This window comes from Oncorhynchus kisutch, linkage group LG8, assembly GCF_002021735.2.
Source record: "Oncorhynchus kisutch isolate 150728-3 linkage group LG8, Okis_V2, whole genome shotgun sequence".
In the NCBI taxonomy this organism is placed as follows: domain Eukaryota; kingdom Metazoa; phylum Chordata; class Actinopteri; order Salmoniformes; family Salmonidae; genus Oncorhynchus; species Oncorhynchus kisutch.
In genome coordinates, this window is record NC_034181.2 from 77,878,409 (window position 1) to 77,901,916 (window position 23,508).

Sequence of the window (23,508 nt, forward strand, 5' to 3'; positions counted from 1 at the left end):
CCCTGTCTTTTACATAGCAGGTTGGTGCAGTATGTCTCAGTAAGTTGCAGACATGGAAAGCTGATGCAGTGTGTCTCTGCTTATTATCAAGCGGAATTATTCCACTCTTTTGCTGGCTCCCACCACCACCCTGTGATGACGGACGTACATGAACTGGACTGGACTGGACTGGACACACACACACACACACACACACACACACACACACACACACACACACACACACACACACACACACACACACACACACACACACACACACACACACACACACACACACACACACACACACACACACACACACACACACACACACACAGCAGCTGGCTCACAGCCCTCAATCAGAAGCCATGGTAGGGACAAAGAGGGAGGCCTTGCTGTACATTCTTAGAGGGGTGTGTATGCTGCTATGCTGCTGGGATCAATAGACCACGAGGTCATGTCACATGACCCTGAAACACCTGGCCTATGACGTAATGGAAGGGATTTTCTACAAGATGTGTGGAAAGAGAGAATTACAGATCGTACAAGGGTCTCAGATTATGTCAAATGTGGTTGATATCCTCTTTGACCTCACAGAGGCTGCCTTGGATACATCTTTGGTATAGTTGACGTCTAAAGTAGCTGTCACACCCTGATCTGTTTCACCTGTCCTTGTGATTGTCTCCACCCTCCTCCAGGTGTCGCCCATCTTCCCATTATCCCCTGTATATTTATACGGTGTTCTGTTTGTCTGTTGCCAGTTTGTCTTGTTTGTCAAATCAACCAGTGTTTTTGTGTCTCAGCTCCTGTTTTTTCCAGTCTCTCTTTTTCACGCCCTGATGCTGCCACCACCATGTTTGACAGTGGGGATGGTGTGTTCAGGGTGATGAGCTGTGTTGCTTTTATGCCAAACATAACGTTTTGCATTGTTGCCAAAAAGTTCCATTTTGGTTTCATCTGACCAGAGCACCTTCTTCCACATGTGTGTCTCCCAGGTGGCTTGTGGCAAACTTTAAACAACACTTGTTATGGATATCTTTAAGAAATGGCTTTCTTCTTGCCACACTTCCATAAAGGCCAGATTTGTGCAATATACGACTGATTGTTGTCCTATGGACAGAGTCTCCCACCTCAGCTGCAGTTCATCCAGAGTGATCATGGGCCTCTTGGCTGCATCTCTGATCAGTCTTCTCCTTGTATGAGCTGAAAGTTTAGAGGGGCGGCCAGGTCTTGGTAGATTTGCAGTGGTCTGATACTCCTTCCATTTCAATATTATCGCTTGCACAGTGCTCCTTGTGATGTTTAAAGCTTGGGAAATCTTTTTGTATCCAAATCCGGCTTTAAACTTCTTCACAACAGTATCTCGGACCTGCCTGGTGTGTTCCTTGTTCTTCATGATGCTCTCTGCGCTTTTAACGGACCTCTGAGACTATCACAGTGCAGGTGCATTTATACGGAGACTTGATTACACACAGGTGGATTGTATTTATCATCATTAGTCATTTAGGTCAACATTGGATCATTCAGAGATCCTCTCTGAACTTCTGGAGAGAGTTTGCTGCACTGAAAGTAAAGGGGCTGAATAATTTTGCACGCCCAATTTTTCAGTTTTTGATTTGTTAAAAAAGTTTGAAATATCCAATAAATGTCGTTCCACTTCATGATTGTGTCCCACTTGTTGTTGATTCTTCACAAAAAAAATACAGTTTTATATCTTTATGTTTGAAGCCTGAAATGTGGCAAAAGGTCGCAAAGTTCAAGGGGGCCGAATACTTTCGCAAGGCACTGTATATACATATGAGATGGTTGTGGGCGGAGCAGTTGCCGTACCAGGCGGTGATACAGCCCGACAGGATGCTCTCGATTGTGCATCTGTAGCAGTTTGTGAGTGCTTTTGGTGACAAGCTGAATTTCTTCAGCCTCCTGAGGTTGAAGAAGCGCTGCTGCGCCTTCTTCACAACGCTGTCTGTGTGGCTGGACCAATTCAGTTTGTCCGTGATGTGTACGCCGAGGAACTTAAAACTCACTACCCTCTCCACTACTGTCCCGTCGATGTGGATAGGGGGGTGCTCCCTCTGCTGTTTCCTGAAGTCCACAATCATCTCCTTTGTTTTGTTGAAGTTGAGTGTGAGGTTATTTTCCGGACACCACACTTCGAGGGCCCTCACCTCCTCCCTGTAGGCCGTCTCGTCGTTGTTGGTAATCAAGCCTACCACTGTAGTGTCGTCCGCAAACTTGATGATTGAGTTGGAGGCGTGCATGGCCACGCAGTTGTGGGTGAACAGGGAGTACAGGAGATGGCTCAGAACGCACCCTTGTGGGGCCCCAGTGTTGAGGATCAGCGGGGTGGAGATGTTGCTACGTACCCTCACCACCTGGGGGCGGCCCGTCAGGAAGTCCAGTATTCAGTTGCACAGGGCGTGGTCGAGATCCAGGGTCTCGAGCTTGATGACGAGTTTGGAGGGTACTATGGTGTTAAATGCTGAGCTGTAGTCGATGAACAGCATTCTCACATAGGTATTCCTCTTGTCCAGATGGGTTAGGGCAGTGTGCAGTGTGGTTGCGATTGCGTCGCCTGTGGACCTATTGGGGCGGTAGGCAAATTGGAGTGTGTCTAGGGTGTCAGGTAGGGTGGAGGTGATATGGTCCTTGACTAGTCTCTCAAAGCACTTCATGATGACGGAAGTGAGAGCTACGGGGCGGTAGTCGTTTAGCTCAGCTACCTTAGCTTTCTTGGGAACAGGAACAATGGTGGCCCTCTTGAAGCATGTGGGAACAGCAGACTGGGATAAGGATTGATTGAATATGTCCGTAAACACACCAGCCAGCTGGTCTGCGCATGCTCTTTCGGACGCGGCTGGGGATGCCGTCTGGGCCTGCAGCCTTGCGAGGGTTAACACGTTTAAATGTTTTACTCACTTTGGCTGCAGTGAAGGAGAGTCCGCAGGTTTTGGTAGCGGGCTGTGTCAGTGGCACTGTATTGTCCTCAAAGTGAGCAAAGAAGTTTAGACTGTCTGGGAGCAAGACATCCTGATCCGCGACGGGGCTGGTTTTCTTTTTGTAATCCTTGATTGACTGTAGACCCTGCCACATACCTCTTGTGTCTGAGCCGTTGAATTGCAACTCCACTTTGTCTCTATACTGATGCTTAGCTTGTTTGATTGCCTTGTGGAGGGAATAGCTACACTGTTTGTATTCGGTCATGTTTCCGGTAACCTTGCCCTGGTTAAAAGCAGTGGTTCACGCTTCAGTTTCGAGCCAATGCTGCCATCAATCCACGGTTTCTGGTTAGGGAATGTTTTAATCTTTGCTGTGGGTATAACATCGCTGATGCACTTTCTAATAAACTCGCTCACCGAATCAGCATATTCGGCAATGTTGTTGTTGGACGCAATGCGGAACATATCCCAATCCACAAGCGTAAATAGTGACCTTTAACGCCTCATGGCCTTGAACTTTTCACCCAGCTTCCTCCCACTCTGTTACAAGGTCTTGTAGAACCAGGTAACTTGATTTACTCTACAGCTGTGATACAAGATTTATTTATAAATGGTAGAAGTTATAATGCTTATCTGCCTGTCAGCTATACAGGATAGAGGATAACTGATCCCCTAATTATGATCAAATTAATACATTTATCATCATGGTTTCCTATGTCGTCTCTAGGCCTCAGCAGTTTCAACATCAGCTAAACACAACCAGAGCCCCTTCAGATGTAGGCCTACTACAATATGCCTCAGCACTGAGTAGTCACTCAAGTCAATATCTCATTGGATACAACTACACTTCTCTGTACAGTTTAGCAATTTAATCATTTCAATTCAATCAGGTGCTCTTGCCTGTAAAGAGTACAAATACCCTGCTTACAGTAGGTGCCTGAGTTTACGCAGTACTGAACACTTCACTACTTCCCTCTAGTGGTCCACTAGCAACCAAGCAGGAAGTAGACTGCGTGTGGCCACGACTATGAAACTTCTGTGTTATCACTCCTATAGACATCTTCACATGCACCCAGGTGGGCCAACATTTAATTACTGTTTGAAAGCAGAACATTAAACTCCACTGACTTTTCAGACTGCTTTCATAAACAGTGTGTGTGTGTGATTGAGATCACAAAGCTATGTAAGATATACAGTAGTGTGTCCAGCTTCAAATGGCTTCCACCGGGATACATATCGGCTAAGATTAAAATATAACATATCACATTTAGGGTATCGGAACTATGGAACATTGGAACATGGTGTTCCTTTTCGATTGGACGCATGAGGGTTAAGATCCAAGCTAATTGGAGCGGCTAGGTGTTGACATGACGTCTTGTGCCAGAGTGATTGGCTGGCTGAACTGTGGTATGTCCTAAATAGTACTCTATTCCCTATGTAATGCACCACTTCTGACCTCTGGTCAAATGTAGTGCACTATATATAGGCTATATTGGAGTGCTGTTTACCCCTCTCAGGTAGCATGATGCCAAGTCCTGTTCTCGCTCCTTACCCCCCAGCCAGCCGGTAGGGTTGTTTTGATGTTTGACAGCCTGGGGTCTGGTCACTGTGGAAACTGGGCTTGGATTTGTAAGACTGTCCTGGGCTGCTGAATCTATGACATCATCTCTTGGTTATTCACACCCAGACAGTGTTGACTCCCAAGGACAGAAGGAGACACAGGAAGAAGACGTGACCCTGTGGAAGGACAGCTGAACAACACCCAGACACACCACCTCACTCAGGGTCACATTTATGTTTGTGACCACACCCATTCTGCAGTGCCATGAACCAATCCACTGCCGCATGCTATCACAGACCGGTGATACTAGCATGCTGTCATGTCCATGAATGATGATTGGTAAATGTGTTTTCTCGTTTTGTTAAAAAGTATTTGCCCACTCATGTAATGTTGAACACAGAATTTTAACAGCACCATAGGCCCATTCCAGAAGTTAGCATTAGCAAAGACCTAGGATTAGCTTACCCACTACACATTTTTTTTATATATATATTTTTATACTTCAAGGGGTCTTAAAATTTTAAATCAAATAGCAAAATGATCCATGGTATGACTATCTTAAAACAATTCCATATAGGTTAGTAACCCCCCCCCCCCCCCCCCAGCTTAGACAGGGCTCACTCCTTGATCACACCGACAGCTGTCCTTGCATTTTGGTACACCAGAAGTACATTCATTTCCAATGGAATGCTGTGTTTGCCTTGCAGCATTGTGTTGCAGAGGTAGTTGCAGTGCATTCTGTGTGGTGCATTTGTTGGATTTATCCAACATATGCATTAAACTGTATGTGTAGACGGCTTGACAGAAATGGTAGCAGAAGGTGAATATTGAAATGTTGTGGCACACATATCCAGATGATGCTGCGTACTGTTTTTTACGCTGCCGGCGTTAGACTGTTAAGTGCCAAAAATAAGGGGTCAAATATATGTCAACAAAAATAACAAATGTTTCCTGATCTTTCTTATATCTCTCAGATGTAGGACAGACACTTCAGAACAAACGTCCTTTTGATTTTTTTGGGGGGGACTATGTGTTGTTCCATGTCGTGAATCTGTTATTCATTGCGTTTGTGTGGGCTAATAGCAGTAAGGCCAAGTAAAATGTTTCATCAAATAATGTGTATATATATTTTTTATACTTCAATGGGTCTTAAAATTCAAAACCACATAGCAAAATGATCCTTGGTATGACCTTCTTAAAACAATTCCATATAGCTTAGTAGAACATAGACAGGGTTTAGACTCTTACGGGTTAAACAAAACTTGGTTGAAACATGAGTCTTTCATTAATGATAGGCCTAATTGATAAGTTATATCATTGAGAGGGCTTCCAAATACTCATGGGGCTTTTGTTTAGCCTAATATATTCATCTCCTACAGCTACATGCATTCCACATGTGTCGATAGCCTATTCTGTCTTAATCCCAATAATCAATCGATTTAAAAAAATCTGCGATCCAATCCACCCCTCTACTTATTATAAGCGCACACTGAGATAACGGTAAAGCAGGTAGGACAGGTACAGGTTACGTCAACCATTTCCAGCGGCTTCTCCTCGTGGTCTAGTGGCCCACCTGCTCAAGACTACCAAGAGCAGACTGCACTAGAAATTACACACCACCTGAGGGAGCCAACAGCCCATTGCATAACCAGACAATCCTAATAGTAGGCCTAGTCTATAAAATACATTATAGACTCCCCAGATGCGATCAATTATAGGCATATTAGGCTATAATAAGTTACATTATCATTGTTTTCCCTTACCTCAGTGGTTACTGTTGGCAATTAACATTGCATATTCCCTGGGTTATTTCAAAGGTTGAATATAGAAAAATATGACTATTGTATTCTCTGTATTATGAAACAGTCTACGATTAACACCTCTCGCTCCCCAACCTCCTTTCCAGCGGCTCTCCTCGAGCGCGTCATGCACTCATTTGCATACGGTGCGATTTGAAATACAATGTAAACAGCTCTTGTACTGAGCAGCTCATCGAAACAGGTCGAGCAGTCTTTGCTGGCTATTCGTATCCTTGGTGGTGTAGGCTGACTGGCATTATTTCAGCTGATGGGCATGGCCCTGCATTCTGATGGAAACGTGGGAGATTCGAAATGACTATTCGTCACATTGCTCCCGCGGAGAACCAACCTGTGGTTACACACAGAAATGTAGCCAATTTCCTCGGCTTTGACTGTCGCGCAGACACGTCATTCAGAGACTAGTCCGTGACCCGCCCAGCAGCATTTGACTGAAGAGAGCAATGAAGAGATTGGATGTATGATAACAGTTTAACTGGACCTCAGCAGCAGGCTAACATTTTATCACACTGAGTGAGTGATACAGTATACATTCTTTGGTTGCCCAGCCGTTGAGCATTCAGTGCGAAATCACATCTGGGCTACCGGAAATACAATGCTCAACCACCGCTGTAGATTGACATTGCTGCTATCCAGGTGTTGGACCAAAGAGGAGGGACGTTGTTGATGTGACATTACATCTATGCCGTGTGCAGTTTTTTGTGGTCCCATTCACAGACACAGAGCAAGAAGATGCTGAGCCGTTTCATGAGTGGCAGCATCAGGAATCTGGAACGAGAATACAACTGTACCGTGAGGCTGCTGGATGACTCGGAGTACACCTGCACGATCCAGGTCAGTTCCTGTTTAGCAAGCAGGGAACCTATTATATTTATACTGTTGCTGTCACCGTTGGTTGCTCCACTGTGGGTCATGTCTCTTTCGCCTGAGTATCTGCTACTTGTGCGCATCACATGACAGCTTGATGAAAATAGAGAAAACCGTAATCTGCATTGCGTATTAAATGTGTAAAGATCTAATGTATCTCATCGGGTATTTGATGTCATTCTGCTGGCTGAATTTTGGAAGCATGGCTTCAATGCACTGCTTCAATGCAATGCACTGTCATGAATCGTTCATCTTACAATATTGATAATCTGTGGATCATCTATTGATCTATGACACTTTTCATATGTTCTTTGTTTGTCTTGGTCTTAGACTGGTATTGGCCTAGGTAAAGAGGGATAATCAGCATCAATAACAGTGTCTCCTAACCTGGACGCTTAGAGATGTGACAGTTCTCCTCACCATCATATTAGTAATGACAATATGTAGAGACCTTCACCATCCACAACATCTCTGGGATCTGACAACAAAGGAAAACTATAGCCTACTTTCCAATGTGACTGAAACACTGAATTGAAAGGAAATGGCAGGATTTAACACCAACCATGTAAAGTCTGTAAACAAATGCTGATACCTTATCAGAGAAGAGGTCAGAAGAGGTCAGTCAATCAATCAGCCATCTGCAATCAATCTGTAATCAATCAACATGACAATTTTTTGCGTTCTTTGTATCAGAACCTCTGACTTTCTGAGTATTGTAATGACCCTGGCCTTCCTTTTGCTGATCCATGCCTGATCAGGCCCTTGCATCTGCTCTAAGAGAGAGACAAAGTATTGAAACACAAGATCTCCAGGACACACATTTTAAGGCTTGTCACAAGTCACATTTGAATCACTCTCAGACTGTTGTTGATGATCTGCAATTCTCTCACAGATAGAGGGAAGGGGAGGTAGATGGATAGACAGACAGACAGACAGACAGACAGACAGACAGACAGACAGACAGACAACAGACAGACAGACAGACAGACAGACAGACAGACAGACAGACAGACAGACAGACAGACAGACAGACAGACAGACAGACAGACAGACAGACAGACAGACAGACAGACAGACAGACAGACAGACAGACAGACAGACAGCAGACAGACAGACAGACAGGACAGACAGACAGACAGACAGACAGACAGACAGACAGACAGACAGACAGACAGACAGACAGACAGACAGACAGAACAGACAGACAGACAGACAGACAGACAGACAGACAGACAGACAGACAGACAGGGACAGACAGACAGACAGACAGACAGACAGACAGACAGACAGACAGCAGGACAGACAGACAGACAGACAGACAGACAGACAGACAGACAGACAGACAGACAGACAGACAGACAGACAGACAGACAGACAGACAGACAGACAGACAGACAGACAGACAGACAGACAGACAGACAGACAGACAGACAGACAGACAGACAGACAGACAGACAGACAGACAGACAGACAGACAGACAGACAGACAGACAGACAGACAGACAGACAGACAGACAGACAGACAGACAGACAGACAGACAGACAGACAGACAGACAGACAGACAGACAGACAGACAGACAGACAGACAGACAGACAGACAGACAGACAGACAGACAGACAGACAGACAGACAGACAGACAGACAGACAGACAGACAGACAGACAGACAGACAGACAGACAGACAGACAGACAGACAGACAGACAGACAGACAGACAGACAGACAGACAGACAGACAGACAGACAGACAGACAGACAGACAGACAGACAGACAGACAGACAGACAGACAGACAGACAGACAGACAGACAGAACAGACAGACAGACAGACAGACAGACAGACAGACAGACAGACAGACAGACAGACAGACAGACAGACAGACAGACAGACAGACAGACAGACAGACAGACAGACAGACAGACAGACAGACAGACAGACAGACAGACAGACAGACAGACAGACAGACAGACAGACAGACAGACAGACAGACAGACAGACAGACAGACAGACAGACAGACAGACAGACAGACAGACAGACAGACAGACAGGTGCATTGGAAGAGAACATGTGAGAGAGTGTATGGGAGAAAGAGAGCTTCAGCTCTTTATATACTGCATTTGGCCATTATTAGTCTGTGTACCTCAACGCTTTAGGGCTGCACTGCTCACAGCCGTACTCAGCTTATAATGTGCTCTCTGGTTCTATTCTGAATGCATCTCTGGATCTTCTGCTCTCTATTGTTACAGGGTGGTTTGGAACATATTCAAACCCTTTATGATACTGATTACAGTCAAATGGCCAAAGTGCCATCTATTGGCCTCATGGGTGGAATGTTATTAATATTTGTCATAATTTCATTAATCAACATTGTTTAAAAACATCTGAAAATCCTGTTTTATATGTCAAACAGTTTTGTGATAGTTCTGCCTTCTGTGTGTAACATTGTGTAACAATGTGTAACATTTGGATGCAAACTCAAAATGATCTGAAATGGTACAGGAATCTTCTTTTTTGTAAGCCTGTGTGTGTTTCAAAATAGATTTGTTTTAGACTACCAAGAAACACTCTGCGTGCCCCTGATTTAACCCACTGGAGTAATTAAATAAACGTTTAAAAAAAGGAGGGAACTCAAGATTCTGAGATGCACTGACTTTGTGGCAAGATGAACATTTTAACTTCTGATGGTGTTTGGTCTTCCTCACCATGAAGGAAACTGGAATCACTCCTAGCCAAGTCTTGAAGTGTACTGTATTTTCCCCAAAGCTCTTCTAGTCTTATGGCACATTGGTATTCCTTACTTTTACCCTCTTCAATTCACCTGGAATTCATACAAGTTTAAAACAGAAACAAGTACATTTATTAATGACTTTAGACAGGAGCTTGAATTAAATATGTCTCTGTCGTTCATAGAACGTTATTGATCCAGAAGAGCAGAGAAGTCCTCTCCTCCTCATCAGTATGGGTGACTGAGGCACTGGCACAGAGTCGGTGGTGTCCCAAATGGCACCCTATGTAGTGCACTATATTGGACCAGGGTGCATAGGAGTCTGGTCAAAAGTAGGGTGCCATTTGGGACGTCCACAGTCTACAGGCCTCAATCAAGATGCTGCATTCTGTGGTGCACTAATGAAATCACCACCGTTCCCTGGAAGTCTAATGCAGGACTTGGATGGAGTTCTGATTTTGTCTTGTAAATGCATTATTGAAATAGACTTCCGCTGCTTTCGTCTAAGTGGGCGTTGTTAAGTTATGTTGTTTACTGCCTGGCGTGTTGCCTGGTAATGTTGGGGTTTGTTCAACTTTTACTGCAGTGGGCTAAATCAGGCTCACACAGAGTGATTCTAGGTAAGTCTTAAACACATCTACTTTGAAACAAAAGTATACACTTCACACACATGGTTATGGGCTTTAAAAAAACAAGACACCTGTACCATGTCAGATATAGAGTTGAAATGTATTACATTTTGAGTTTGCTACCCAATATTACACTTTATATACATTACAAAAGATGAAAATATAACAAAACAGTTTGAGTTAGAAACACCAGATTTCGGGTCAGGTTTTTAAAAATAATCTTTAATAATAATTAAATGAGGAAAAATATGAATAACATTTCACCCATGAGGCCAAAGAGGGTGCTTTTGGTCATAGACTGCAGGAAAGGGCTTGGCAGCTTTGTTTTTGTTTTTGGAGCCGACATTCAGATAGAAAAGCCTATTGTAGATGTCAAGTTCGCTTTTCTTTCTTCTCATGCCTATACCATACAGTTTGATCATAAGTATGTCCCTATTGTCAAAATACAAGCAGACCGTTGAAATTTAACAGAGATGATCTAAACAAAGATTATCTACAATTATCGAAGCATTTTCTTCATTATTATACAATACTCGTCTTTGATCATATCAGCACATTTAGTTGTTGAGTCCCACTTTAAATGAAGTACGACTTTAAGGTTTTTAATAACATACATAAAGGCTTTGTAAGCACTGCAAAAATGCTTCACAAATAATCTATAAGCGTATATCATGCTTTATGAAGGTTGACACTGACATTCCCATTCCCACTGTGTGGTCAATTGCCAAATGTGGCACAACGCACTATGTATGTTTATCCACCATTTATAGAGTATGACATACACTTATAGATTCTTTGTGAAGCATTTATGTTGTGCTTATGAAGTATGCTATATAAAGCCTTTATAAATTGTACTTTGGTTAAAGTTTGACTGTCATATGTGCATTTGTTACTGTACACAAACATGTTATTACCAAAAGGACTTCTTAAAACTGCATGTGGTTAATCCCCAATCATTCCCAGTCAAAATAATCTCTCCTAGATGCAATACCAAATCAATCCTGAAACTGAAATTCCACCTAGAGTGAACATTACAGGAGAGAGAGAGGGTTCCAAGTGGGATCATTTCACCCCATGATAATCCTGAGACTGGGATTGTTGTTCCCCTATTTATATGTATTTCTAACTGCTGGCTCAGGCTTAATAGAACCTAGAATAGCAGGAAGATGTGATTTAGACAGCCACAGCTCTGCTTATCAGTCCCTCTAGCTACAGGCCTACTCTACGCCACCAGGCCTGAGTTCAAATAGTATTTGTTGTCTTTCAAATACTTCAGCTGTGCTTAGTTGAATATGCCTGGTGCAGTAGAACTAATGGTACAGTAAAGGCAAACAGACTCAAGCAAACGCTCACAAAAACTATTTGAACCAGTCCTGACGCCACAGAGCTGAATCTACACGACGCATGTCACTTTGATTCGAAGGCACCCTGCAACAACATGGTTAATCCATAATGTAGAGGAATAGTGAGATAAATCCTCCAAGGCTTTGGTGCTCTCTCAGATTAGGATGATTTGCAGTCATGACAGTAATAACCATGATTCTAATGATGTCACTGGATACATCCCAAATGTCACCATATTCCCTATTTAGTGCCCTACTTTTGATCAGGGCTCTATGGGGCTATGGTCAAAAGCACTGCACTTCATAGGGAATAGGGTGCCGTTTAGGATGCAGACACTGACTGCTTCAGCTTGTCCCTTTGATTGCTGCTCTTTCAGCAATTTAAAAAAAATCTCTGGTGCCAAATTTCAGAATTTAAACATTTGCATCCTTGTCACTGACAGCTTGAAATGGTGCTGTTTTTTACTACTATGACGTGGACAGACCGGTAGGATTGTCGAGCGTCTGCCGGCGAGACTACTTACCACCTCTGTACAGAGTGGTGGATGTAATTTGCAAACCAAGTGCAAAGCGATTCTACATGTAGAAACGGGTGAAAATGATGGTCATTATGGTCAGTCGCAACAGTGGGTGGTCCCTATATTCCACCTCTCTGACAGCAAGCGAACGGTGGAGGAGCAGCCCTGTACTGTGCAGACCGACAATTGGTCTGGTGAGTTTTCTCCTTTAATTTTACTAACTACTCACCATGACAACTGATAAACCCAACATGCATCTCTCTAATACTTGGTTAAGCTGCATGCATGTGAGCTGCTGTGCCCTAACCCATTCCTGGAGGCAGTGCTGTACAGCTGTTAAGATACGGTATACTCCATAGCAGTTTGGAAGAACAAAACAACTCTGGTTGAGTGCCAACTTCAGGCAGGCGTTGCATGAAACCTTACACCTCCATATTTAGCCAGCAGCACCAGAAGTGGACCTTTAACCACACCAGTCCCAGGTGACCTGTAGAGGGTCGGATAAGAAGCACAGAAATATTTTGATATGGTATTTACGTCCATGGTAGAATTGCAGTTACACACTAATAGCCTATGAATAGTTTGTTTATTTGGGTCATTAATTAGTTACTAGTTGTTTTGAATTATACTAAGTCATTACCAGACAATACACATTAAGACCATGTCATGTCCTATTAAATATCAGGAACATACCAGAGCACACATTACTGGTTATAAAGTAGAATGCTCAGGCTTACTGGAACATAAGCACAGTTCTGTTGCTTACAAACCTTGATAGATAAACACCTTTCTCTGTAGCTTAGTGAATATGAACCTAGTCGCTGTCAGACAGACATTCGAGCCACAGTGTGCCTGCCTGCAGAGAGGACTGACAGGCTGCTTCCGTCAGCAGTGAGGCAGTGATGACGGAGCTGTCTCTGACTGTCTGTTTAGGGTTCAAGCGGCTCTACTGTTGCTGTGCCGACCCACAACAATAAATAATACAAATGTGTGCCAGGAGTGAATATTTCATGGAGCGTTTCACCTCTACCTCAGACTGCTATGATTGCAGGCATCACAGCACACATGTTTTTGGGGCTGTTCATACACAAACACACACAGACGCCCACATGCAAACACAGATGCACACACCACGATAGCAACAGACATGTTGCTGCTAGTAATGATTTTTCATTTCATTGTGGTGCAGGCAGAAAGCAAAAATATAATATTTTAGCTCACTTTGCAACCGCTGCATGCTCCCTCTCTCCTCACCCAGTGATGATGTCACTGGGATAGCTCAGGACTCTGCAGCAGTGCCTGTAGGATCCACAGTCAGCACAGGTGCAATGAAGATTCCCGCTGTAGTCACTCTCAGTATAGAGTATATTCTCTCAGTGTACATATTCATCCTATATGGAGGAGTATTAGGATGCCCCAATCTGTCCAGAGAAATTAAGAGATACAGATGGATTTATCATGAATTACTTTAAATTAATAACGTCCCTCAAGAAAGATTAGATAGAGAATAATGTAAACAAGATACGTAAAATGTAATATCTTGGCATAGATAATTAAGCAATAAGGCACGGGGGGGTGTGGTATATGTCCAATATACCCCGGCTAAGGACTGTTCTTATGCACAACGCAATGTGGAGTTCTAGGACACAGCCCTTAGCCGTGGTATATTGGCCATATATCACAAACCCCTGAGGTGCCTTATTGCTATTATCTACTGGTTACCAACTTAATTAGAGTAGTAAAAATACATGTTTTGTCATACCCATGGTATACGGTCTGATATTTGAAAATTAAAGAGAGCTGCACACTCTAGGAGCTCAGATGCAAAAATTAAATTACCATCGTTTCGACAGCCAAGCTGTCTTCATCAGGGTATAATCACAAACACTGTGGGATGACTCGTTTATGTAGTGTCAAAAGACACAGTGTAATCATGGCTAAGAGTGGCCTAATATCATTGGTTAATTATCAAATATTAAAATGGCATACAAAGAACAGCATACAAACAACAAATGGATAGCATACGATCATAAATTCTTTTGACTACAAAAGCTTACAAACAATTACAATGGCAAAGTCACAATAATCACAAGAATGGCTTCAGATCAAAGTCTACGTTGAGTTAAAGATCCAGGCAGCCTCTCGTATTAACAATAAATTATCAAGGTCACCCCCTCTCCTAGGGAGGGTGACATGTTCGATGCCAAAATAACGCATAGACGAAATCGAGTGGCCTGCCTCCAAGAAGTGGGCCGCAACTGGGTAAGTAAAGTGCTTTTACGCATTGTGAAGAGCTGCTGGCAAACGCAGTAAAGTGCTGTTTGAATGAATGCTTACGAGCCTGCTGCTGTCTACCACCGCTCAGTCAGACTGCTCTATCAAATCATAGACTTAATTATAATATAATAACACACAGAAATACGAGCCTTAGGTCATTAATATGGTCAAATCCGGAAACTATAATTTCGAAAACAAAACGTTTATTCTTTCAGTGAAATACGGAACCGTTCCGTATTTTATCTAACGGGTGGCATCCATAAGTCTAAATATTCCTGTTACATTGCACAACCTTCAATGTTATGTCATAATTACGTAAAATTCAGGAAAATCATGCGGCCCAAACTGTTGCATATACACTGACTCTGCGTGCCATGAGCGCAAGAGAAGTGACACAATTTCACCTGGTTAATATTGCCTGCTAACCTGGATTTATTTTAGCTAAATATGCAGGTTTAAAAATATATACTTATGTGTATTGATTTTAAGAAAGGCATTGATGTTTATGGTTAGGTACACATTGGAGCAACAATACGCACCGCATCGATTATATGCAACGCAGGACATGCTAGAAAAACTAGTAATATCATCAACCATGTGTAGTTAACTAGTGATTATGATTGATTTTTTATTTATTTTACCTTTATTTAACTAGGCAAGTCAGTTAAGAACAAATTCTTATTTTCAATGACGTCCTAGGAATGGTGGGTTAACTGCCTGTTCAGGGGCAGATTGATTGATTGTTTTTATAAGATAAGTTTAATGCTAGCTAGCAACTTATATTGGCTTACTGCATTCGCGTAACAGGCAGCCTCCTCGTGGAGTGCAATGAGAGGCAGGTGGTTAGAGCGTTGGACTAGTTAACTGTAAGGTTGCAAGATTGAATCCCCCGAGCTGACAAGGTAAAAATCTGTCGTTCTGCCCCTGAACAAGGCAGTTAACCCACCGTTCCTAGGCGTCATTGAAAATAAGAATGTGTTCTTAACTGACTTGCCTAGTTAAATAAAGATTAAATAAAGGTGTAAAAAATAAGAAAATTGGCCAAATCGGTGTCTAAAAATACCGATGTTCGATTGTTATGAAAACTTGAAATCGGCCCTAATTAATCGGCCATTCCGAGTAATCGGTCGACCTCTAACGCACACCACACGCACATACACACCACACACAGGTGGTCGAGTCATGCCAAGCCAAAAAGTTCACACGTGAACCAAAGCTAACTGAACTGAGCAGTAGTAATGAATCTGACTGAGGAGTGCATGCTGAGTTGAGCGGAGGTCTATCAGTGTAATCAAAACAGTTTAATGATCCAATATCCCAGCTTTTATGCACCGCCTCGTGTGTATCCTGCTCCCTGCACATTACATTAACCCGTTTAAATGTTATTGCTGAAAAGTAATTCTCAGCCTTTGTCGTACTGGGAATCAAGCAGGAGATTATGAAGTCTGTTTCGTCTCCTGGATTACAGAACCAATGCATGTCTGTCTGTGAAACTGTGAAACTGAGAAATTAATGTGGCCGAATGTTGTTATGAATTTCTTCCAGATGTCTCTCTCCCTCCTTCAGACATCTATCACTTTCATCTGTCCCTTCTCGTCTTCATTTGGCAATGAGCAATAGCTAGGCAGCTCTTCATTGATTTGTCTGGACAGATCATCTACCTAGACAGATGTAGGATCTTCATTTGAGCCAGTTTGCTACAGCCGGAAAATAATCCTGCAGCAACAGGAAATGTGAATTATTATGTGGATTAGAATGAATTGAGATTTTTTGTAGGGGTTGATACATTTTTCGTTAAGTCTGACATTTTAAGTGGAAATTCCAAACTTTAGATTCCATTTTTAACCTCGAATACACCACAAGTTAGCATTTCCTGCTGTTTCTAAGTCAGTTATTTTGTCAGAATTTCCCATATTCCAAAGAGATGACTGCCTGAGTCATAGTTTTTTGTATGAAGGAAGAGCAACCACTGACTATAAACCTACACCATGTGATCAAGGCATTGAAGAGACAGATCTAACCAGACAGAATTCCACAAGTGTTAATCCACCGTGTATAGCAGTGCACCTCTAGAGAATACATCAGTACAGCCTCTCAAGATGGGTTTATAGCTGGAGGAGAAGATGCTTTCGTTGTGCAGGCTAGCTGCTTGTCTATGCATTGGGGAACCTAAACAAGTTTTCTGAATATGATAGAGGCACCATATTCCCTATATAGTGTATAACTTTTGACCAGAACCTTATGGTAGTGCACTATAAAGGGAATAGGGTGCCATTTGAGGCACAGACCAGAGCCTGTGAGCGGAGTTGAGCGGTTGGTAATCCCCCTCATTGCTCATGGAGCATCCAGGGCTCATCATCCTTTCCCACAGCTCCGATAAAAAACGCTCTGCACTCATAGGAAAAAAACTGCTGCTCCAAATTCGCTCCATTCATTAAAATCACAATTTAACCAACACCAATCTATTTTTGTAACTATCTGGACCTACCAATTGGTTTTGAAGTATTGAAACCAAACCATATGGACTTAAATTAAATGTATGAAAATGTAAGAAGCGCTCATAATTTCAAATAGGCTACATGTCATATTAAATAGCATATAAACACTGTAAATAGGTCAGGAGCCAGACAGGGAGCCAGAGAAGGAATGAAAATTAATTATTTAGGCTATAGTATTTCAATTATTTTAAGGCTATAGCCTACAAAGAAATACATTGTGAAACATTTGCGAGTGCTCAGCATTTAAACAACATTTTGTGGTATTAAATCTGTGTAGTCTATAAATTGTTCATATAGGCTATGACTTACCTAGAATTATATACAAATAAAATGAAATATGACTTATTAGTGCCTTTTGAATTCATTTTTAGAATTCATTTTTCAGAAACACGAGTTTGGCCAGTCTGTGCCTTCAGGCTCACGCGATGGTGCCTGGAGAGCAGGCCAGCATCGCTGAATATCCTTTCCACACTTGCAGAGCCACTGGAGATCCTAAACACCCTTCTGGCCACTGATGCCAGGCTGGGCAAAGATGCAGAGTTGTTTTTTTAAATGATTCTATAGGTAGGCCTAAACGTTTTTAGGCAAAATAACCCAATCAAAACGGAAAGCTCCTTGAACGTGGGAATATACCAGGTCTATTGGGCCAAATTCAATTATGGTCTATTCTATAGATAATAGAACAAAAATGAATGAAACGTTTAAGAGATCAGATTTTTTGTTTATAAATACTTTGCCACAATGACACACGTAGTTATCTATCCACCTCGTTGCCTTTTTTAGTATGTGCAATGTAGTAAGTAAAGTACACCATCATGCTTTTCAGATTCCACAATGATTCTTTAGTTATGGACACTACTATGGACACTCTCTTGCTCTCGGTCCTCTTCTTTGTAAGTCACCTTGATTCAGTTCCGTTATGAAAATATTTAGCGAACTCCATGACCGTAGCTAAATCAAGGGGCTATAGCAGCACACAAGTACACTACAAATGCATGCTGGGCCGGGCATGCCCTGAGGTCGAAGTGAGCGCTACTGGAGAAAAATTGGAGCATTTGGGAATCTCGCTCCACGCTCCAGTCAAATTGGGCACGCTCCGCTCCAGCTCTGCGCCAGCTCCGCTCCAGCTCCGCTCCACTCCAGCTCCGCTCCAGCTCTGCGCCAGCTCCGCGCCTGGCGCCAGCTCCGCTCCAGCTCCGCTCCACTCCAGCTCCGCTCCAGCTCTGTGCCAGCTCCGCGCCTGGCGCCAGCTCCGCTCCACGCGCCAGCTCCGCTCCTGGCGCCAGCTCCGCTCCACGCGCCAGCTCCGCGCCTGGCGCCAGCTCCGCTCCAGCTCCGCTCCACGCGCCAGCTCCGCTCCTGGCGCCAGCTCCGCTCCAGCTCCGCTCCACGCGCCAGCTCCGCTCCAGCTCCGCTCCTGACGCCAGCTCCGCTCCTGGCGCCAGCTCCGCTCCACGCGCCAGCTCCGCTCCACGCGCCAGCTCCGCTCCACGCGCCAGCTCCGCTCCACTCCAGCTCCGCTCCACTCCAGCTCCACTCCAGCTCCGCTCCAGCTCCGCTCCACGCGCCAGCTCCGCTCCACTCACTACACTGGCTCAGACATAGAGTGTGCTATCCTTCTTCTTTCATGATGAACTTGAAAGGAGTGACAACGCTTATTTAAGAGTGCTGCAGTTCTCCTGCTGTAGAGGACATCATCTTTGAAATGGGAGGGAGGGAGGGGGATTCTGTTCAGACAGATGATTGTGTCAAAAGCAGTGAACTTGAACATTGTTTTGTTGCAGTTTGCTGCAATTCATGGAATCCCATTAAGTCTTCTCTTCCTTTTGATATTCAATCTGCATATTAATGATGTTGCTACTGAGGTGCTCCTACTTGTTATGGTGTGTATTTGTGCGCACTTGTGTGTGTGCAGCACCGTACCTGTATATGTGTGTGTGTGTGTGTGTGTGTGTGTGGTTATTTGTGTATCTGTGTGTTTCTCTGGATGTTTGTGTGTGTGGTTATTTGTGTATCTGTGTGTTTCTCTGGATGTTTGTGTGTGTGGTTATTTGTGTATATGTGTGTTTCTCTGGATGTTTGTGTGTGTGTGTGGTTATTTGTGTATCTGTGTGTTTCTCTGGATGTTTGTGTGTGTGTGTGTGGTTATTTGTGTATCTGTGTGTTTCTCTGGATGTGTGTGTGTGTGTGTGTGTGGTTATTTGTGTATCTGTGTGTTTCTCTGGATGTTTGTGTGTGTGTGTGTGTGGTTATTTGTGTATCTGTGTGTTTCTCTGGATGTGTGTGTGTGTCCAAGGGTGTTTGCATGTGTTCAGTCACTCTGAATGATAATAAATATATAATAATAGATGCCATTTATAAAACACTTTTATCCAAAGTGACTTAGTCATGCATGCATACATTTTAAATATGGGTCGTCCCGGGAATCAAGCCCACTACCGTGGCGTTACAAGTGTCATGCTCCACCAACTGAGCTACAAAGGAATGATGTGTTTCGTCCTGTAAAGGAAAGAGAGAGGATCATTATGATTGCTGTGCTGCCCTATAGAGGTGCACGCTCTGCACATTAGCTCTGCACATTACTGACAACACTATCATCTCATCCTCTCAGTGGGCTTGGTGCTATAGGAAGTTGAACACAGCATAAGGAGGGAGAGAGAGAGGAAATATACAGATTGAGGGATGGAGAGGTGGCTATAATAGAGAGAGAAAGGGGGGAGAATGAGAGAGAGGGAAAGATGAAATTTTACACCAAGTACCAAGTACTATTTGAGAAGGCCCGGTCACACACATTTCCTAGGTGGCAAAGGTCCAGATGGATAATGTAATTTATCAGCGTAGTAACAATAACAAACCTCCACCTCGCAACCCATGCGACGTCAAACTGTTCACATCCCTCTTGTTGGAGGATAGACAATTTGCAGTTTTAAAGCTAATTTCCTGCAAATCTATGTATCATCCATGTCTTGTGTGTTTATGGTACCAAGGGTCGAAGCCCGACGAGTAAAAAATAAGTCTAATTATTCTATTTTTTGGGGGGGGGGGCTATGGTCCATATTGACCCCGTTCTGGGTCCGGATCCGGTCCGCGATCCGCCAGTTGAGTATGTAGGATATAGGCTAATGTACTGAGGGTGTTTCCACACAATCACGCTAATTACATGTGTTACAGTGCCTCTGCTATTGATGATGGGAGATTGTGTTACTATAAGCATGGACGTGTGATATAGTTATGTTAATATTATGGGAAATAAGGGAACCACATTCTCCTTTTCCTCACCAATTAATGTTGTGTGCCTAAGAGCGTATCTGTGTGTATATTTGTGTTGATATTGTTGTTGTCCTCTCTTGTCTCTTGGGGATCTTGTGCCTGCCTGGCTGGCTGCCTGGCTGTTTGCCTGGCTGCATTGTAATGGGGACTAAGGGTGTGCTGAGATTCAGACACTCTGCTAGAGCCAACATCTGCTCAGCAGCCAATAGCATAGCCTCCCTGCCTGACAAATACCCTCAGCAATATATATAGTTGAAGTAGTATTTGGTAGCATTGCCTATAAATGGTTTAACTTGGGTCAAATGTTTTGGGTAGCCTTCCACAAGTTTCCCACAATAAGTTAGGGGAATTTTGGCCCAATCCTCCTGACAGAGCTTTGTAGGCCTCCTTGCACGCACACACATTTTCACTTCTGCCCACAAATGTATTATAGGATTGAGGTCAGGGCTTTGTGATGGCCACTCCAATACCTTGGCTTTGTTCTCCTTAAGCCATTTTGCCACAACTTTGGAAGTATGCTTGAGGTCATTGTTCATTTGGAAGACCCATTTGCGACTAAGCTTTAACTGATGCCTTGAGATGTTGCTTCAATATATCCATAATTTTCCATCCACATAATTTTCCAGCCTCATGATGCCATCTATTTTGTGAAGTGCACCAGTCCCTCCTGCAGCAAAGCACCCCCACAACATGATGCTGACACCCCGTGCTTCACAATTGGGATGGTGTTCTTCGGCGTGCAAGCCTCCCCCTTTTTCCTCCAAACATAACAATGGTCATTATGGCCAAACAGTTCTATTTTTGTTTCATCAGACCAGAGACAGACCAGAGACATTTCTCCAAAAAGTATGATCTTTGTCCCCATGTACAGTTGCAAACCGTAGTCTGGCTTTTTTATGGCGGTTTTGGAGCAGTGGCTTCCTCCTTGCTGAGCGGCCTTTCAGGTTATGTCGATATAGGACTCGTTTTACTGTGGATACTTTTGTACCTGTTTCCTCCAGCATCTTCACAAGGTCCTTTGCTGTTGTTCTGGGATTGATTTGCACTTTTCGCACCAAAGTACGTTCATCTCTAGGAGACAGATGGCGTCTCCTTCCTGAGTGGTATGATGGCTGCGTGGTCCCATGGTGTTTATACTTGCATACTATTGTTTGTACAGATGAACGTGGTACCTTCAGGCATTTGGAAATTGCTCCCAAGGTTGAACCAGACTTTTGGAGGTCTTCAATTTATTTTCTGAGGTCTAGGCTGATTCTTTTTTATTTTCCCATGACGTCAAGCAAAGAGGCACTGAGTTTGAAGGTAGGCCTTGAAATGCATCCACAGGTACACCTCCAATTGACTCAAATGATCATTTAGCTTATCAGAATCTTCGAAAGCTATGACATAGTTTTCGGGAATTTTCCAAGCTATTTAAAGGTATGACCCACTGGAATTGTGATACAGTGAATTATAGGTGAAATAATCTGTCTGTAAACAATTGTTGGAAAAATTACTTGTGTCTTGCACAAATTTGCCAAAACTATAGTTTGTTAACAAGAAATTTGTGGAGTGGCTGAAAAACAAGTTTTAATGACTCCAACCTAGGTGTATGTAAACTTCCGACTTCAACTGTATATATATATATATAAATGTCCTCCCAGAATATTGATGTTTGGTTACTACTAGTTTGACTTTTGTTACAAAGCCTACTACTGTTATATTCCCCTCAAGGAATAACTGAATGTTGTGAAATCTTGACGTAAATGCTACGTGTATGTAATATCACAGAGATAGGGGCTGTTCTTTAAAATGGACTGGCTTCATGTCCTTTTAGATCTGGCCTAGAGGACGTATCTCCAAAGTCTCCCCCATCTTCAAGCTCAACCAGCGTCTCCGACTGAGGTCTCTAAAGAAAGTATAGGCTTAAAGTGATACTTCGGATTTTGGCAATGAAGTCCTTTATCTACTCCCCCAGAGTCAGATGAACTCGTGGATATCATTTGTATCTCTACGTGCAGTTTGAAGTATGTTGCTAAGGACTGTAGCGTTAGCGCAATTGCTAACTAGCGTTAGCACAATTACCGTACATCTATGGCAAGCTAGCTGTTACTATAGACGTCCAGTCATTGTGCTAACCCTAGTAAGCTTTGACTTGCGAATCTAACTCTAACTTCCTTCATACTGGACATAGAGACATACAAATAGAATCTACAAGTTCATCTGACTCCGGGGAAGTAGATAAAGGGCATTTCCCTGAAGTATCCCTTTAAAGCATTGTTAGAAGCCACTGTCAATCATTTTAGTTTCCACACTGTTGTTGTTATATAAAATAATGAGTGGTAGACTTCAGGAAAAACGTCTCATCTGGTCTGCAGCATCATCATGCTATATTTTCACATCCTTCTTTTATATCGTGTTTCTACCTTGTCAGCTGGAGCGCCTCCTGCTAGCTCAATCTAGACTGAAGTGACGAGGGAAGGGAAGCAAAGGCACAATAACCACCTGGGAGTTTCCTGAAAAGAAGCTAAAACTCTGCTCTGCATTCTGTTCAGCTCGCTATGGAGAGAGAGAGAGAGAGAGAGAGAAGCTCGCTGTTGAAAGGGGGAAAAGGGAGATAGAGATAGTAAGAGAAAGTGCTAAATAGAAGCTAAAACGCTGCTCTTCAACTGTTCAGCTCTCTGTGTGGGGATTTAACAGAGCTCTGCTGGAAATAGCTGAAAGTCAGTTTGCCATCTGGATTCAAATAAATTGCACACTGAATCAAAGTTTTTACACAGCGCTGTAGCTAGGGAAAACGTGTTGAACTGCTTCAGTGCTTTTGTTAAATCATGGACAATAGTATTTGACCCAGGTGAGTGGAAAAGCATGAGTTTGAAATGAAGAAAAGCACGCCAGCCATAGAAAGTTTTAATGTTTTGGGTAGTCTTAATTTTACAAATTCTGTCTTTGGCTTTTATACCTCAACAGTAAAGTGACAAATGTATGTGATCGTCACATTACTACACTCAGTACACATCACAAAGTACTATAGATATACTGTGCATTCGTTCTTGACTCCATAACTGCTCTATTCTCCCACAAATGGGATTCATTAGTAAGCC

At 43.1% G+C, this 23,508-nt stretch overlaps 1 protein-coding gene across 1 annotated transcript in view; it reads left to right on the forward strand.

Moving 5' to 3' along the window:
* The first annotated feature begins 6,496 nt into the window (after positions 1 to 6,496).
* LOC109881089 (FERM domain-containing protein 5) overlaps positions 6,497 to 23,508 on the forward strand; it is a 122,291-nt gene continuing 105,279 nt past the window's right edge. Inside the window, exon 1 of the mRNA XM_031831282.1 lies at positions 6,497 to 7,133. Within this exon, the coding sequence (XP_031687142.1) occupies positions 7,032 to 7,133 (102 nt within the window). The 5' untranslated portion in view covers positions 6,497 to 7,031. The remainder of the gene's footprint in view (positions 7,134 to 23,508) is intronic.